Source organism: Periplaneta americana, chromosome 7 (assembly GCF_040183065.1).
Source record: "Periplaneta americana isolate PAMFEO1 chromosome 7, P.americana_PAMFEO1_priV1, whole genome shotgun sequence".
Lineage (NCBI taxonomy): Eukaryota > Metazoa > Arthropoda > Insecta > Blattodea > Blattidae > Periplaneta > Periplaneta americana.
This window is the reverse complement of record NC_091123.1, coordinates 86,949,145-86,968,046: the sequence shown is the minus strand read 5'-3', so window position 1 is coordinate 86,968,046 and position 18,902 is coordinate 86,949,145. Positions and strand designations below refer to the sequence as shown.

At 35.2% G+C, this 18,902-nt stretch overlaps 1 protein-coding gene across 5 annotated transcripts in view; it reads right to left on the bottom strand.

Moving 5' to 3' along the window:
- Window positions 1-2,807: 2,807 nt before the first annotated feature.
- Window positions 2,808-18,902, bottom strand: part of LOC138703260 (uncharacterized) — a 64,647-nt gene continuing 48,552 nt past the window's right edge. For 4 of the 5 annotated variants that reach the window (XR_011333019.1, XR_011333020.1, XM_069830995.1 and 1 more), the window contains 4 exons: window positions 14,228-14,474; window positions 5,536-5,746; window positions 3,353-3,937; window positions 2,808-2,942 (listed from right to left, as the gene is read on the bottom strand). Coding sequence is in view for 3 of the 5 variants with exons in the window: in XM_069830995.1 (XP_069687096.1) it covers window positions 14,325-14,474 (150 nt within the window). In the remaining 2 variants the exon portion in view is untranslated. The remainder of the gene's footprint in view (window positions 2,943-3,352; window positions 3,938-5,535; window positions 5,747-14,227; window positions 14,475-18,902) is intronic. The other variant, XM_069830994.1, reaches the window with a different exon arrangement.

Sequence of the window (18,902 nt, the reverse complement as noted above, 5' to 3'; positions counted from 1 at the left end):
TTTAGTAACAAAAGTCAAGCATACTTTAATCCATTCTCTGGCCCCAACAGGACAGTGAAGGATATATTAAAAATAGGCATGCCCCATTCATTTTTCCGAATTCGGACATAGAATATATAGCTAATATAATCACCGTATTCATAGATCTAGGTCTACTTAAAATTAAGTCAATACTTCATTTCTTCCCCATGTGTGAAGACTTCGTGTCCTATTAAAATTTGCAGTTCAGAACTTAACTTATAGATTCACCTGTTTCAAATCTTCTTTTATATCAGCAATAATTCGTATATATTGCTTAGTGAATCTACATTTTCCTTTAAAATTCTCATCGTTAAATTTAAATGGATAAAAACGAGTTTTGTACTGCTTTATTTTTCTGTTGCCACAATTATTTTTGCCATCAATGTCTTCAGTGCCCTCTGTACTTATTAAATGGTGGTTTAAATCGACCATTTCGGCTGTGTAACTTTCTTTACAGGAGATATTTAGCTCAATTTTCGAGAAAAGTCGGGAAATAAACGATCAGTTCTTTACGGAATTGGCTATCTTGTCCTTCTGTGCAAGCTTGTACTTGGGTGATAGCACAGTCTAGTATATACAGTCACGAAACTCAATACGTAGTAAATATGCATCCATAGATAGTTGCTAACCACTAGGATCGCTACTGTCACCTCATTACAGACAATGTGAAATAGTACCTGCACAGTCTATTGTTCCTAGTACCCTCGAAACTCAAGCTTCGTGACAGTATATACAAGACTGTGGCGATAGGTTGTGTAACATTATCATGTGTAATTGTATACCTTTTATATATAGAATAGCTTACACACTGTTTATTAGTTACATTTTACATTCCAACTGTGTATAAGTACTGTATAACCTTTATACTGTACATAGTTTATTCATATATAATGGTTTTTAACTACTGTAAGTACACATGGATTATTATTTCATTAAGAAGTCATTTCTAAGAAGATCAAATGTCAGTTTTAAGAAAGAATATAACTTTTAACAAAAAAAAAAGCACTTTCAGGTTCCTGATGGATGTAGTTTTACGCTGCATGTTGTTGCTCTTGAAGATAGCTAATTGTAATACCTGGATGGTTCAATGACGTGATCTGCCTTTTATATCCAAAAGCCGCAGCCATCCTTCCACAAAGAGAGCGAAACAAATTGAGCCTTCGATAAACCGAATAATAAGGCAGACCACATGGTGGAAGAGCTCTGCATACTGCCTACACCGCCAGGCACTCAGTATCATTATTTATGTTATTCTCAAGCACTTCTGCAGGACTCTAATCTGAATACTCCATGAAAATGTAGTAATTTTAACTAGCACTTCCATGAACATTAACTTTACTATTTACATTATTTTAGCCTTTAGGAGCCGTGCATTCGTTATAGTGACCAGCTAGTATTATGGTCATGACGATATACTGTAATATGTTATAAATTGTATGATATACAGTATATAAAATACTTTGATATTTTTAAATTTTATATAACATTTAAGGACATTGCACTTGATTAAAACAATAAAAAAAAAATTTGTAATGAGTGTTTCCCCCCTCCCCCCCTTACAAAGGAAACTCTAATCAACTGAAATCCTGTCAGCCTCCATGTGTACCATTACACCGAATGCTTGACATGTGTGTTTGCTATTTTCAACTAATATTTTCAAAATCGCTGAATTGACTATCTACAACATTTAATATCCTGCCGGAAACCAAGCATAAAATGGCAATGGGACAAGACGACCTTGACTACCAACTCATACAGAGCGAGAACAGCTGATCAGATTTGCTGCATCTAGTTTTGTTAGTCAGAAAACAAATTTGCAATACCGGTACTTTTTATTTAATTTACATGAAAACCGTTCATTCTATCGAAATACGACAAAGGAGAAAAATTTTCTTTATACATTCTCTATTGGTATTGTGAGAAATCAAGATTCTATGCGTAGTAATTATCCATAACGACAATGTTAAAGTTTTAGGAAAAAAAACATTTTTTATTTCAAAAACTATAATCTTCCCACCGATATGGTATTATACTTTTTTGTTGTACCAGTACTCAATATGAACAATTCACTCTGCAAAGGTGAAGGGTTATTTTACTTCCACTCTGTATATGTGATTTGATTAGTGTTTACAAGAGTATTCGTTATATGTTACAATACACCACATAGCAGCTGTTCTTGTAATGAGGAGTGAAAAGAAAAAAAGTTATATTTTGTGATGATGTGACAAGTTATGAAGTACCAAACAATGAAGAAGATAGAAGAGGTTTGTGGATGCAAGCTGCTGCTATTGTTTGTCACGCAGTTCGCCAGTACAATGCTATTTATGTGAAGGGATTGGAGAAAAAAAAAGATTTTTTGAACAATTATTGGAACATGATTTTGTATACAACATGGATGATAGGTACTGTCCAAACTTGGAAACATTGAAACTTAATTTCAATGTCAGAGCAATGTGCATTTATCATAACACGATATGCGAAGTGAGTGTGCTTTACAAAATGTAATCATTTTAAGACTGGTGGATCGAAAATCGTAATAATATTCTATGTGGTAAGATACTTGTTATGGGAAATAAACGAACACTGGATACTATATAAAAACTTCTGTAGTTGCAAGTCGTATGTAATAATTTTTTTTGCATACTTTACTTTCTTTTTCTCATTCCTAACATTCACTGTTCCATACAGGTTCAGGATTGGATAGGTTACCCCTCCAACATCCTGAGGGCACATCCATAATGATCAGGTTTAAGGTTAAGTTGAAGGGGGAAAAAACACAGGAAAAAGAATAAATGCAATCAGATATGTTACAATTCCATTGTAATAATATCTTTATTTTATTAATTTACAATTATTGCCTTCTTCATTTATATACGGTACATGTAATACAGCTACTTCCTCGCGTTCTCCTCTTCCTTCACCTGTAACAAAACATTTCAGTCTCTAAGTATACATTGTCATGAAAACAGAAAATCACTTACCTGTACCTACATATAGGATTCAAACCTACACTTCTCCATCAAAAAGATATGATGTTAATACGGCATCTTAGACTGCTAGACCAATGTGGTACACGAATAAAAAAATTGAATTCTATAAGTACACATAGTCTTAAAAGCATTTGCCATATGTAAGATTCGAGCCTATGCTGCTTCGTTAAAGAGACCTGATGTTAAGACAGGCGCCTTAGGCTGCTCTGTCAATGTGGTTTGCTCAAAACAATCAACCATTTAACGTTACTTTTAACAACCATTCTTTTATCATTAATATAGGCCTATTATCACTTTCATGAAAAAAAAAAAAACAATTCGTATAACTTCATTCGACTTACCAATTTTTTTGTCCATTCCAAATATAATGTACGACCACATCTCCATCTCTACAATGGCGGAGTTTTCACAAGTATGTGTTATGTTCCATTCCATCGCAGGACTCGAAATGATACAGCACCTCATGATCATTATCTCCAATGTACTTAACCAGTGGCGTACAGTAGCATGACGGGAAGGGAAGCAGTGCCTGTACGTATGCCATTGGTCAACTGGACTTCGATGCCTGTTGCCTACATACAGGGTTTCCATGGAAAACGTCATCACCGCACGCCGCTCCACATAGAAAAATATAGCACTGAACTCTCATTCAACTGATCTACACAGAATATGTTATGTATCCCAACTACACTTTCGGCTTCATTAAATTCTACCAAAAGATTTCTCTTTGCACTCAAATTTTGATTCCTCTTTTCTTGAGGTCTTCTCTGCGTCCAGCACGTATTTTCATTAGCTTCTTGCAAGGGTAATTCTGGGAGAGACAGCCATGTGGGTGAGACGGCAAACCTCATTTTTATTCTAATCAACTGTTTCGAATGAAAGTCGGTTTGCCGCCAGATGTTAATTAAACGAAGTGATTGTTGCGCCTGCAAAAACATAAGGTTATTATTTCCACGTTATGTAGCCGTTCGTGATTTTGTAAGCAAGCAATAATTTTACATATCCTGAAATAACAATAGAAAAATACTGCATTTTGTGAGAAAACTTCCTGGAAACATTGTTAAAGAGGTAAGGCATCTTTAAACATGCTATCTTAACTGTATTTGTTCTCTTCACTTCTGTCCCGTAAAAAGGGAGAAATGGCCAGCATTTTTCCGGGATAGATGGCCTATAGTTGAAGAGCATTATTATGTTAAAAGTATAGATTTTTTATCACTATTTCTAGATGCCGACAAAATATAAACAAAAGCCAAGCACAACCACGTCTTTGGAATGAAGATACCTCAAACCGTGCTTTTGAAGGCATTAAATATGGTACTTCTGTATGTCAAACATACATTACATTCATTTAATATTCCAAGAAAAGCCCTGGAAAAAAGTCAAAACAGGAAATTCTACAAAGGGTGCAATGGGGCCAAGTGATTTTTTCAGTGGTGAGATAACTGACCAAAGCAATCAATACCGGTATGTAAGATGTGGTGAGACTTAGGCCTATAATGAAACAATGGAAAAAGTGGATTGAATCAAATGTGTATGTTACCAAAGATGGCTGCAGGAAACAATATTCTGTGTCAAATGAAATTACAAAGAAGAAGATTGGAAGATGTTACTTTGACCTTTTGGGATTTTGTTTCGATAATATACTTGGGATGTAGGCCTACTATAAGCAGTAACATGAGCTGCAGCTGTAGTGCCATCCCATCTTATTACATCGCAATTTATGTAAGCCATAACTTACTTAATTCACTCTTCCACTCATGTTCCTTTTAAACGTATCTTTGTCACCTCTCACTTCCCACATTACCCATCTATTACTTCCACACTTCTCATACTAGTGATGAATCACTACTGGCACCCACACTTATTTCCTTCCCTCCACTTCACTTCACTTGCCATTGACATCCTTGTCCCCCCTACTATCTACTTCTTTCGTTTTTCTGACTATCTGAGAAACAGATGAACTGTTTTTTTGGGGGAGGAGGGGAGGGGAGGGTAGACGGTTAGGGTTTACTATCCCCTTTAAAACGAAGTTTCTGAAATACGGAGTTTTGAATTTCAAAAGTAGAGTGAAGAGGTGGAACAGAAAATTCACTCTGCTGTGGTTTTAATCTTCCCCCTAGAAAACTAAATCGATATGTTTTTCCTCAAAATCTTGTTCCCTGTACATCTTAAATTATTCAAGATGGGAAATTTGGAAACGGACACACAGTAAGATTTCTTGTGTTTCTGTGTAAATGTTTTATTAATCTAACTTCTGATGCATATTCACTCCGCATTAGTCAGATTCCTGCAGGATTATCCTATCGGCGTTCCTAACGATTACATTATACCCATGACACGGCAGATGACGTAATTTTTAAGCAGAGCTTCAGAGTTCAATTCAGGTTCGTCAACATTAACATGCTTATTTCTTGGAGATGTATTCAGGCTTAAATGAAATCACACATAAGTACTGCATTTAACAGACATGCGTTCACTGTGTCGGAATTACAGAACTATTAACACATGAGAACAGTGAACTCACCTGACATGATCAGTTCACTGACAGGTTCAGCGTTCCATACTCCAGGCGGCGAATCTCTTTACTGAATAGAATCGGGACTAGAAACGGTGATCGCCTATGTTTCCATTCCCTTGTCCGAAGAACGAGAGATAGTTTCCAACCGTCTCTACGTCAGCTTGCAGGTCAGACGTACAGCCTATGGTGTTAATAGGCTTGAGTACGAAGCCTTCACCTGGATCAGAGCAAACGGTTTATTAGTCCCTCTTGGAAGAATATGATCTTGTGTGATAATTGAAATCTAAAATACAGATGTTATGAACAACGCCGCATTGTTTTCAATGAGATTGTAGGAGTTCTAGACAATCAACTTTATATACGGATAACATTGCTTATGGATAGGGTTTCCATATGTCCGTATTACGTATGGATAGATAGTTTGTACTTTAAGACCTATGTCCGTGTCCATACTGTACAAGTAAAAAAAGTAATGTAATGTCCGTATTTTCTAGTCGGACTTAGAAAGGATTGATAATTAGTTGCTGCATCCTTCAAGAGATGGCACCTACCACATAGTGATCAATGTAATAGCATCTGTTTTGTACTGTATTTTGGTTTTAATGAGACATCAAAGCTCACTTCTAGGGAAAAAAAAAAAAAAAAAAAAAAAAGAACATAAATTATCCAAACAGAAAAAGGTGATATTGGTCACTGGCAGTGAAATGGAAGAAGAGGATTTCAAAGAAAATACTCTGAGCTTTTATGACGAGTGCATTTCATATCTCAAGCCATGGCATAGTGATCCGAAACTAGGAAAACCCTGCCAAAATTAATTTTTTCAACTTTTTTACCAACGATTTTTGTTTACTGCACTTGATTAACAACCTAATGGACTATCTCCTAATTCATTGGTATGAAATCTCCTAATTCGCTCTTGCATTAAAAAAATTCATACATCCAATTGTTGTTGTTGTTGTTGTTGTTCTTCTTCTTCTTCTAAAAATAATAATAATAATAATAATAATAATAATAATAATAATAATAATAATAATAATAATAATAATAATAATTTTATTTATTTATTTATTTATTTATTTATTTATTTATTTATTTATTTATTTAATGTGCTGTACAACAGCCAGTGGCCAATTACAGTTCAGCACAAATATAACAAAAAACATAAAACAAAAATAATTATTACACATAAATATAATTACAATTAATTACAATAATGACGATGAATGGATAACTAGGAATACTATGAGACAATGTTAATTGAGTATAATGCCTAAAATAATACATAAATGATAAATCGTTGCCAAGAGCAAACAAAGTCTATACATTGAAGGGATCGAATTCGCAGCCATGCATGTTGGCATTTTTAATGCATCTGGAGACTGGTGAAAGAAATTTCTAATTTCTAATATAGAAAAGTTTGTGGGCTCTCATATCTTTTGTTGGAATACGTAAGGTAATATTGTTTAAGAAAGAGTCACAGGATATATCACCTTTGAGGACTTTACAAAAGAACAGATAATCTAGCTCATGGCGTCTAGCATATAGATTTTGACAATTAAAATATTCACATTTTCTCTCATAACTATACCCGGAATTAATGGGCAGAAATCTGAATGAACATAAGGATATAAATTTTCTTTGTATACTTTCTAATTTAGCCGAGTCCGTAGTTGTAATCGAGTTCCAAACTACAGATGCATATTCGAGTTTCGATCGCACCAATGTATAGTATAGCATTAAAAGAGAATCGGGCGTGGAAAAAGAATAAGTTATTGACCGTATTATTCCTAGCATTCTGATTGCGTGATTGTAAATGTAATCAACGTGACTATGAAAATACAATTTACTGTCAAAGAATATTCCCAAATCTTTTACGCAATCCGTTCTGTTAATTAGTACATTATTTAGATAATAATTAAATTTCAGTGAAGAAGTTTTTCTAGAAAAGGTTATTACATTAGTTTTGGATACGTTAATTTTCATACCATTGTCTTCCGACCATTTAGCGACTGAATTAATGTCACATTGAAGTGATTGACAGTCAGTACTACTTTTGATTGTACGAAAAATTTTTAAATCGTCTGCAAATAATAAACAGTCAGAACTTATTCTTTTGCATATATCATCTATGAATATAATAAATAGGAGAGGTCCTAAAGTAGATCCCTGCGGGACTCCGCAATTTATATTATAAGAATAAGAGTGTATATTAAACAGTCTTACACATGAAACTCTATTACTTAAATAATTTTCGAACCACTTTACGTAGCTTACAGAAAGGCCAATATTTCCTAACTTATGAAGAAGGATATAGTGCGGAACTACATCAAAAGCTTTGCTGAAATCAAAATATATTGAATCAGTTTGTCCCTCCGTTTCAATTATTGGTACAATTTGATTTAGATATGTGACCAGGTTAGTGACAGTGGATTTAGTTTTAGTAAATCCATGTTGTGAAGAATTGAGCTTGTTTTTCACATAAAACGATATATGTCTGTGAATAATGGTTTCAAAAATTTTTGAAAAGTTATTTAGGATCGAGATAGGTCTGTAGTTTCTGACATCATTTCTTTTTCCGTTTTTAAATATAGGAATAATTGCAGCTTGTTTCCATAGTGAGGGAAATTCACCATTTTTCAAACTAATATTAAATATGTGAGCTAAAAGAGGAATAAATATATTAGAGCATCCTTTAATTATAAAATTTGGAATACCGTCAGTGCCAGTTGTTTTTGTTGGTTTAAGTTTTTTAATTGCTTTACGAACGTCATCATGTGTTACTTTAGGTACAGGTAATGAGTCTGTTATATTCGTAATAATGTTTTCATATGTATGGCTGTGTTTAGTCTGAACAGATTTGAAGTGATCAGCAAAAGCATTGACAATGTCTAACTGATCTGTGATGTGTTTATCGTTAAGAATTAATTCAGAGGGATAATTATCTGTCTTCCGAAATTATTCAACATATTTCCAAAACTTTTTTGGTTCCGTTTTAAGATTTTCATTAATATTTTGAAGCCATGATAATTTATCCGATTTAATTTTAGATTTCACAAGTTTTCTATAGTAGGAAAATGTTTGATAATAAAATTCAGTTTTGAATTTTTTATATTTTTTATGTGCATGGTCTTTCTTTCTAATAAGTTTACGTAAGGTGTTAGAAAACCATTGTGGATAACTAGACCTTTTGACTCGAGTGACAGGAACTGCCTGGGATATGACACTATTAACTACTGAACATAGTGAGCTAGCTGCTTCGTTAACATCGACAGTTTGGTAAACACAGGACCAATCGTAATTATATAGACTCCAATATAAATTCAAGTAATCACCTTGAGAATAATTTGGGAAAGAATTTTGTTGATTCTGGGGAGAAAAATTTAGTGTAACTTCAAGAGTTATTGTTAAGGGAGGATGATAGTCATCCTGCGAGACTAGCGAGTGAGTGGCCAGATTGACCTCAGTCTCGGTTAAATTTGTAAATACAAGATCAAGTAAGTTTTTGTTATTAACTGTTGAATTTACTTGTTTCAATCCAAGAAAGCAAGAAGATGAAAATAACTCTTGAGCCTTAATTTTGGAGTAGTAATGGATGTTATTAGCACAACAACCAGATGACCAATTCATACCAGGAGTATTAAAATCGCCGAGAAAAACTACTCTATTATTGTGTGTATCGAGATGATTTTCAAGAAAATTAGATAAGATTTTAGAAACTTTGGATCAGTATCAGGTGGAAAGTAATGATTACCAATTAACAAATTGAATCCGTCTTCCATAGGAATCTGAACCCATACACACTCGCTAATGAATTCTAAGTCATGTCTCCGGTATACTACAGGTATTTGATTGTTGACAGCTATTAAGACACCACCACCACGGGTTTTATTGGTATCCTCAAATTTTCTATCACCACGAAAAATGGTATAATAATTAGGGAATAAATTATTATACTCAACAAGCTCTTGAAGCCATGTTTCTGTCAAACAGATAATAGTGTCAGCATTACTAACAACATTACCGAAAAATTCATCAATTTTAGTGTTTAATCCTCTGACGTTTTGATAATATATTTCAAGATGATTGATTGAACTATACATTGTATATCAATGGTAAAGCTAAGAGGCATTCCCGTTGGATCCCTCAGGTTCTCTAGCAGTAGAAGCATAGTGTTGCTCCGGTTTCAATTTACCATAGAAAGGTGCGATAAGACACCCGACTGGCCAGACACCAGTGTTGTTAATTAAGTGGAAATCTTTTTCCTCAACCGAGATATGGAAAGAGGAATAAGTTTCATATTTTGTCTTTAATTTGGTTACTACCAGAGAACTTAGCGTAAGTTGGTTCTTTAGAGAATCCTCAATACTTTTACCATTAACTTTCGGACTGAATCTAGAAACAAAAAGAGATTTCATTTTAGCTCTAACTGGAACTGTTTCCAGCGCACTAGATGTTAACACACCCTGAGTGACTTTACGAACTTTGCGCTTTTTTGCTACAACTTGAAATCCCTCACCGTCAATAGGAGGTGAAGGGGATCCGACCTCATTAGCCGTAAGTTGCGTAGTCACAACATTTGAAGAAGACGCTGACTTCGCAGTACCTGGATTACTTTGTTTTGATGACGCAGGTGCTGATTGAGACAACACCTGACTGTATGATTTTCTGATGCAACTAGCATTAACCTGCTGAAGTACTTTCGGATTTGATTGATCCGAATTTGTAGAGCAAATTCTTTTGTCCAAAATTTCGGCCATCTGAATTTTCAGTGCCGCATTCTCATTCTTAATTTCTAACATTTCATTATGAAGACTTTTAACATAGTCCAATATGTCACTAAGAGTATCCAATATGGTCATACTTTTTTACCTTACAGTTTCTACCTGGGCAGATAGAGAATCCACAGAAGGCAGAGAAGGCAGCTTGAGTTCTCTTGTAGGCGAAATAGCTTTTTTCACAGGAGAAACTAGTTTTTTAGAACCCACAGGAGTTTCATCACCACGCGACGTCTTCGAAGCACTAATACAACGCTCACAATTATAGGATGAGTTGCCTCTCTCCATGTATAAGTCATACTCTGCATCTCCCAAATTGATGCAGTCAAGATGATATCTAAAGCCACAAGGCCCCGCACACTTCAAGAATTTCTGCCTTCCGAAGAACGCAGCACTACAAGCCGGGCAGGTATCCTTGCTTGCCGGCATACTGATTTTCACCGTATGACAATATGTAGGCCGATTGACGCAACTATAAACACTGTTACCAGCGCAGCTACGAGCAAACACGTCTACCCCGCATGACAGTTCGTAGCATAATAATAATAATAATAATAATAATAATAATAATAATAATAATAATAATAATAATAATAATAATAATAATATAACTGTTGTAACTGTTCTATTCTAAATGATTCTCAAGTGAAGTATTTCGGAATAATATTCGACCAACACTTACATTGGGATAAACATGTTCTTTTTCTTTGCAGTAAATTAAGAAAAAATACTCACAATTTTATTGTGCTACAAAATTATTTTTATTATCCATACTTTACGAATGATTTACCTCGCATTAGTACAAGCTATATTACAGTATATTACAGGATGGGGTTGTGCTTTTAGTACCTACCTCATTGTTTGAGAAGGTTATTCATCATCGCATTTGTAAATTTACGTTCCAAAACAAGATAACACCAGATTTTCAGTTTGGCTTTCGTCCAAAACATTCCACAACACACCAACTGCAAAGAGTCACTGAATCCATTATAAAAGGCTTTGAAGAAAAACAGTATACTGCCACTGTGTTTCTGGATATTGCCCAAGCATTTGATACTGTTTGGCATGATGGTCTAATGCTATAATTATATAGAATTGGTTTTCCTGACTATCTCACACGCATCGTGAAAAGTTTTTTATCTGAGCGCCAGTTCTCAGTACGTATAGATGGCATTAAATCAACGCTTCGTCCAGTTTTAGCCGGAGTACCACAAGGATCTATACTGTCACCACTTCTCTTCAATATCTTCACATATGACATTCCATGTTTACAACCGTCACACATAGCTATGTATGCTGACGATACAGTTCTCTTTTATTCTCATAGTAACCTAAATACTGCAATCAGCACTCTTCAGACATCCTTACAGGAGCTATCTAAATGGTTCTCTGACTGGAGATTACTACTCAACATTACCAAGACAGAAGCTAAAAATCTTCTCTTTAAGGCCTATTCATAATCCACCTCCTTTGGTTCTTCTAAATGAACAAGTTACATGGCTCTCTAGTCAAGAAGCTGTCAAATATTTGGGAATACTATTAGACACGAAACTTACATGGAATGCCCATATAACTCGCATTGTTACACTAACCTCTTCTAGAATTCGAAAATTATACCCTTTGGTTAATAGACGTTCACAAATTGGATTGGACTGTTCAATGCTACTCTACACCTCGCTTGTACGACCTCTTTTAACTTATGCAGCGCCAGTGTGGGGGACAGCAAATAAGACACACATGCATCGCCTACAAGTTCTCCAGAACAAGTTCCTGCGTACTGCAACAAATGTCCCCTGGTTTGTAAGAAATCAACAACTGCATCAAGAATTGGGAATTCTTCCACTAGAACAGTACATCCATTCAATGTCAAAATCTTTCTTCAACAAACTTCCTGGTGTTCCTGGAGCTGTGACATATAACATTGGAGCAAGATCTTGTCAGCCATCTCGACTTAAAAGGAAACTCCCTCAAGACATCCTTCTTGGTGATACTGACGACTCTTCATAAATTTAACACAGAAAATCATCATATTTTTGTTCACATAATTCACAAAAATGTTTAATTAACTAATTTAAATTAATTAGAGGAGCCTTTAGAGCCAACCTCAGCATGATATTCTGCATGTGATATTCCATCATTTAACAGTGGTCTGTATAGCAAGTTTGCTGGTCGACCAATATTAAACATAAAAAAAAGTACCTACCTCACACCATCATACCAATGACACTGCTACAGAGAAGTAGGTTATAATAAAAATGTCTTAATAAGCCTCTTGTTTATCCCTGAGAACTGTTGTATTCTGAACTTAAAGTATTTGATATCCATAAAATTTATAACAATGTCTTATTGAATTTCGTTCATAAAAACCGAAATATATTTAATTTGTATTCACATAAATATAAAACTAAAAGATCGGACAACATATGTCTGACAGAGCCTAAATATACCACAACTGTAGTTTATAATCACAGTAGCAACTTCGGTCCAAGGCTCTATAATAAGCATGTTAGGTAGGAAGTTCGTACCAAAACAGCAGATTTCAGTTGAGTACAGCGAGGAGTACAGATGTCATCCGCGCCTCGCACTGCACCCGCTCACTACAGACGATACACAGTATGTTCACATAAACAACACAAATAATTCTGTACAACTGTTCACATAAACAACACAAATAATTCTGTACAACTGTGTAGAGTCGTGAATAGTTTGAAGAATATTGTTAATTTATATTAATATTTTAGGTTCTGAACAAAGCGAGTTATTCTGTTATTATTGTATTATTTACCGATACGTAATGTTAATATTATGCATGATTCCAAAAAAGTAAACTCATCTGTTATTAAATAGTTATGCAAACAGGAGTACTGTATGTAACACGTTTATTTTTTTTTCTGGATTATTCTTTGTTAAATGTTGACGTCTCGTGGTGCTACAGTATGTATTCGGTTGCGTTACAGTTCAAGTCCAACATCGCAGTTACGATACGAACTTCCTAGCTGTCATTACAATAGAAATGAAAAAAAAAAAAAAATTCTTGAAAAAATTATGGGTTTAATATTATGTGTCACATACGAGATACACTATTAGATTCACAAACTAGTTGTTCACCTGATGATAGCAAGATATACTGTATCGTATTTCAGATTTTCTCCAGTAACGCCTTGTGACGTAGAACGAATATTTTCAGAGTAGGCTACAAATATTGTCTTTATTTTTTTCTGAACATAAAAGGAGTATTTCTTTTGACAAAATGAAAATGTTCGTTGTTATTTGTTGTAATGAGGCTAGAAACATAAGTGTATACTTTGTATGTTATTTTTATGTATATTGATAAATGATTTTAGATTGGGAATTAAGAAGTTCATAATTACAAATTATTGTTTTTATATTAATCGTTTATTATTTTCTTATTCTAAGGCTGTGGACGATTGAATCACATGTTTGGTTACCATCCCGCTGTACATGTTTGTTGTTCTGGTTCACTGACATTGAGAGATGCGCTATTACTTTTCATTCGGTACAGATATAGTCAAGATCACTCAACTTAACAGTTTTAGTACAGGATTCCTAGTTCTGATAATAAGATAACAGTTAAATTACCAAACATCCAATTTTCTAAATGTTCCTTATTTTAAAATATCAATTAAAATGTTATTATTGTTCAGAAAGAAAATATAAAATAGTTTCAATTATTATAATATCTATGGTCAATTCTAGGAAGAGCGGTGTTCCATTCATCAGTACCTCCCCGCACCGCACCTAATTAAAATATACCTCGCAGAGGCTTTCTTGTAAGCTCCCCACATTAATCCCACATCACATCACAATAACTTATGATAAGACTTATCATGAAAATGGTATAGACAAAATTCTTACCGCCCTTACCCTAAAAAAACCAAATTACTTCTTGTGTCACTACTTACGAGGATAGTGAATTCACCTTGTACGACCACTGACCAGTTGTACACTCAGGGCGTCGAACTCCTTTACTAAATAGAATTCGGACTGGATACGGTCCACCTAATAAAAGTAGCCAATGTTTCCAGTCCCTTGTCCGAAGAATGAGAGATTGTTTCCATCCATCTTTACGTAAGCTTGCAATGTCTGGAGGTACCCATCCCTCATGCGTACAGCATGTGGTGATTTTAGACTTGAGTACCAAGCCATGACCTGGATCAGAGAACCGGTTCATTAGTTACTCTTAGTAGTGTTATCTTGTACGATGATGGAGATCTTAAATACAGGGTGTTAATTGAAAAACTGTTTTGGAAAGAGTAGGTGAAGAAAGAATGATGCTGAAACTGATCAGGAAGAGGAAAAAGAATTGGTGGGTAACTGGCTGAGAAGAAACTGCCTACTGAAGGATGCACTGGAAGGAATGGTGAACGGGAGAAGAAGATATCAGATGATAGACGACATTAATATATATGAGTCATATGAGGAGATAGAGAGGAAGACAGAAAATAGGAAAGATTGGAGAAGGCTGGGCTTGCAGTGAAAGACCTGCCCTTGGGCAGAACACTGAATGAAGTGAATGAAATTGAACAACGCACCAATAACTTCACTGAGAGTAGAGAGGACTTGGACGGGTAGATTAGGGCATTAAATTAAATAAAATTTGGTACTCATAAATCAATAGTAAAGCTAAGTAGGATTGTAATAAATATTAGAATGACTTTACGGCTTCTTAGTGATCGACAGAAACTGGATTGCTAATAAACCAGACAGCGGATTTTCGGTCCCGATACTGAACGTTAGGCGTAGGTGAGTCGCTGGGAGGTCATTGAACTCATTGCTACGCTCCTTCCTTACGTCTTGTCGATGTGTAGGGACCAAAAATCCGCTGTCTGCTAGAGTCGACGGCAATTTGGAAGGGGTAGTCTGCTAGCGTTTGCGTAGAGAGAGACAGATAGAGAGGGCAAGGCAGCGTACAACATTGCCACATCGTACTTCACGAGCACGTGCAATACAAATAGCGCAGGAGAGAATTTAAATTATCAAAAGACAATAATGACCTTAGCCGTTGATTACTGTAAGAATGGCACCAAACAAACCCTCTTTCCTTCACTAACAATATTCTTTGCACGGTTCTCAATCCCACACCACATGCTTCTGAAGTCGTTTCTTGCGCGTTGGCAACGTTGCAGCCAGCATCAAGATGGCCGGCAGCGTTGTGCTTGTCAACGTTTTTAAAATAATTATACACCTTAAACAATATTTTCCGCACCTGCCTGTGCAATACTTGTTTTTTTTTTACAGTCTCTTCTTCCATTTATTTATCTTACACACACATAGTAAATGTTAGTTTTATTTATTCAATGTATTGAAACACTCGCACGTGAACAAACGAACTTGGAAAGTACTTGTTACATACTGATTCAGATTGGTTCTGCTGTACAAGCTTGTGACGCCATATGCCAGAAATGCTACGGCGCATATAGCAGCCGACCGCCTTCCAAACTGCCGTCTAGTCTAATAACACATCAAAATGTTTTCATAATCTAGCGTTATAGTAATCAGTAAAAATTAGACTAATCACAAGATTGCACGCCACTGCATTGATGTCTTAATCGGAACTAATTCGTTTACAATTGTTACAATTATACTTTTTCTTAGTTTTGCAAGATACCCATCGCCAATTTATGTAACGGTTGATCGTTTTGTGACTTGTAAGACATAAAAACAGTTATAAATAATTGAATATTAAAAAAAATGATAATGTTTACTGAACTTGCCTATATGAATATTATTTATGGTGAATCAAGAGGATGTGTTGCTGCAGATTGCCAGTTCCAGCAATTTCCGTAAAACTGTGTAATTTAATTTAATTTTCTTCTCATTGTAACTTTGTTTAATGAATTTTACTGTACTCCATCTTAAGGGTACTAGGACGTGAAAATCGGCCAAAAATGTCATTTTTTGTTTTCATTGTTTTCGAATTCTTGAATAAATTCTCTATCCAAAATATATATATATATATATATATATATATATTGTAGGGGTTTCTGGGTTTAAATGCCCTAAAAATGGCGTCGTAGTTGCACGCCCCTTTTTTAAATGCCCAATTCAACTTATTAAATATGTTATAATTTCTGGGCTATTTATTGGAATATTTTGACCGGGTAAATTTCTTTGCTGTTGTTGGTGCTTCTGGATACTCTGAAACTGCAAAGAGCATAACACAGCCCAGTGGAAATCACTCCTGTTTTGTTTTGAATAACCTCGTGTAAATTTTGTTGCAAAAAGAATCTTTGTGGTGTTATTTGCATCAGTTTTATTCAGCATTATTAGTGTGTGTGTGTGTGTGTGTGTGTGTAGTAAAAATGGGCAGATTAAAGAAGTTTGGCAAAAGAAAACCAGTGTTTAATGGTAATGTAAGTAAAAGCAAACATAATATAAGTGAACATAACCTGTCAGAGCCTAGCTGCAGTAGAGAAGTGCATTCAGCTTCTGCAAGAAAATTGTCTCACATAAAACCTGAGTGTGATGACAACTTTTATTTTAGTGATGAGAGATATTCAAAGGGTTTTATCATTGTGGACATTCAATTATTATCTAATTTGGTGAAGAAAACTGTACAGTGTAAGTATTGTAGTGGCGTCGACTGTGTTGAACTTACAGAAAATAAAAATAGTAGGCGAGGGCTTGCAACTACACTGTCTGTTGTTTGTAATACCGTAAAGTGGGGTGACTTTGAACGCTGAGGTGACTTTGAACAGTAATTTAGCTCCTTTCTAAATTACATGCTGTAGCCAATTGCGAAAAAACTGTTTAAGTTGTCAATAAATTAGTTCAGTTTTTTCGCAATAGGGTACAGCATTTAATTTAGAAGGGCGCTAAATTACTGTTCAAAGTCACCTCGGCGTTCAAAGTCACCCCGCTTTACGGTAAGTGTAAAGAGTCTGCTTCAAGTATGACATCCAATAAGGTAGGGAAAACAAAATGTTATGAAGTAAATTTAAGATTTGTATATGGAATGAGAAGTATTGGCAGAGGCAGGAAGCCAGCACAAACTCTGTGTGGTATAATGGATCTCCCACCACCAACTGCCAAATTTAATTTCTGCACTTCCCAGCTGTTGAAATGTCTGGAAGAAGTAGCAAAAAAATCTATGACAAATGCTATAGAAGAAGCAGTGGCTCTAAAATAAAAACAGTAGGGACATAACTGCTGCTTTCGATGGGTCCTGGCAGAAGCGAGGCCACACTTCCCTCAATGGTGTCATCACTGCAACTCCACTAGACAATGGGAAAGTAATTTATGTCGAATGTTTGACAAAATTCTGCCATAATTGTAAATCAGACCAGCCTGGAAATGTTTGCATGAAAAATTATGATGGCTTCAGTGGTGGGATGGAGAGCGATGGAGTAGTAAAAATTTTTCAGAGGTCTGAGAATTTATATCAGGTCAGGTATGTGAATTACTTAGGAGATGGGGACTCAAAGGGATATAAGAAAGTTGAAGAATTAAATGTTTATGGGAATGTGGACGTAAGTAAGCTGGAGTGCTGTGGACATGTGCAAAAGAGAATGGGAACAAGACTAAGAAAATTATGTAAAGACATGAAAGGTAAAAAATGTTCTGATGGTAAACCGCTAACAGGGAGAGGGCGGCTAACAGATAGTGCAATAGATCAGTTGCAAACCTATTATGGACTGGCCATAAGGAGGAATGCTGGAAAAGATATAGAAAAAATGAGAAGAGCAGTGTGGGCAATATACTTCCACAAGTATAGCACAGATGAGGAGCCATATCACACGTTATGTCCTCCAGGTACAGATGAAGACTGCTGGTGTGGGTACAATAAAGCTTCAGTCACTGGAAATAAGTATTCCCATCAGCATTCACTGCCTCCAGCTGTGATGGATGAAATAAAACCCATCTTTAGGGACCTCAGCAACCAGGAGCTATTGAAAAAATGCTTACATGGGAATACACAAAACCCTAATGAAAACTTTAATCATTGTATATGGGAGCGCATCCCAAAAACAGTTTTTGTGGGTTTAAAAACCTTAAAACTGGGTGTATTAGATGCAGTCATCTGTTTTAATGATGGTTGTGTAAGCAGACTAAATGTGTTGGAGAGTTTGGGCATTGAAGTGGGCTCAAATACAAAAACTGCACTTTACACCATTGACAAGAAGCGCTTCGAAGACTGTGAAAAGTTTGCTTTGCAAATGACTAAAGAGGCCAGAACAAGAAAGAGGAATGCCAAAAGGAGGAGAGAGGACCAAGAAACACAGGAGCAGGATGAGTAATGGGGCTGGAATGTTCTAGATTGGTGAGTGAAGTACAAAATACACGTTTTCAGTTTTTTGCATTTTCCCGTAACCTTGATTTTTCAAAACTTAGGTACACTTATCTCATAAACTAATGAAGATAGAGTCATGAAATTTTTGTGGCAGGTACATATTAATTAACTCTTTAAAATGAATGGAGTGGTTTTCTTTTAAACTTCATCATTGAATTTTTAAAAATTCAAATCTAAGGAAAATTTTGGAAAAAAATTATGTTAATTTTTTTTTAATTTTTTACACATGTGATGTTTAGTCAAGAAAGTAGTGCATTCATTTTGTCATTTGATATGTTCTTATTGTA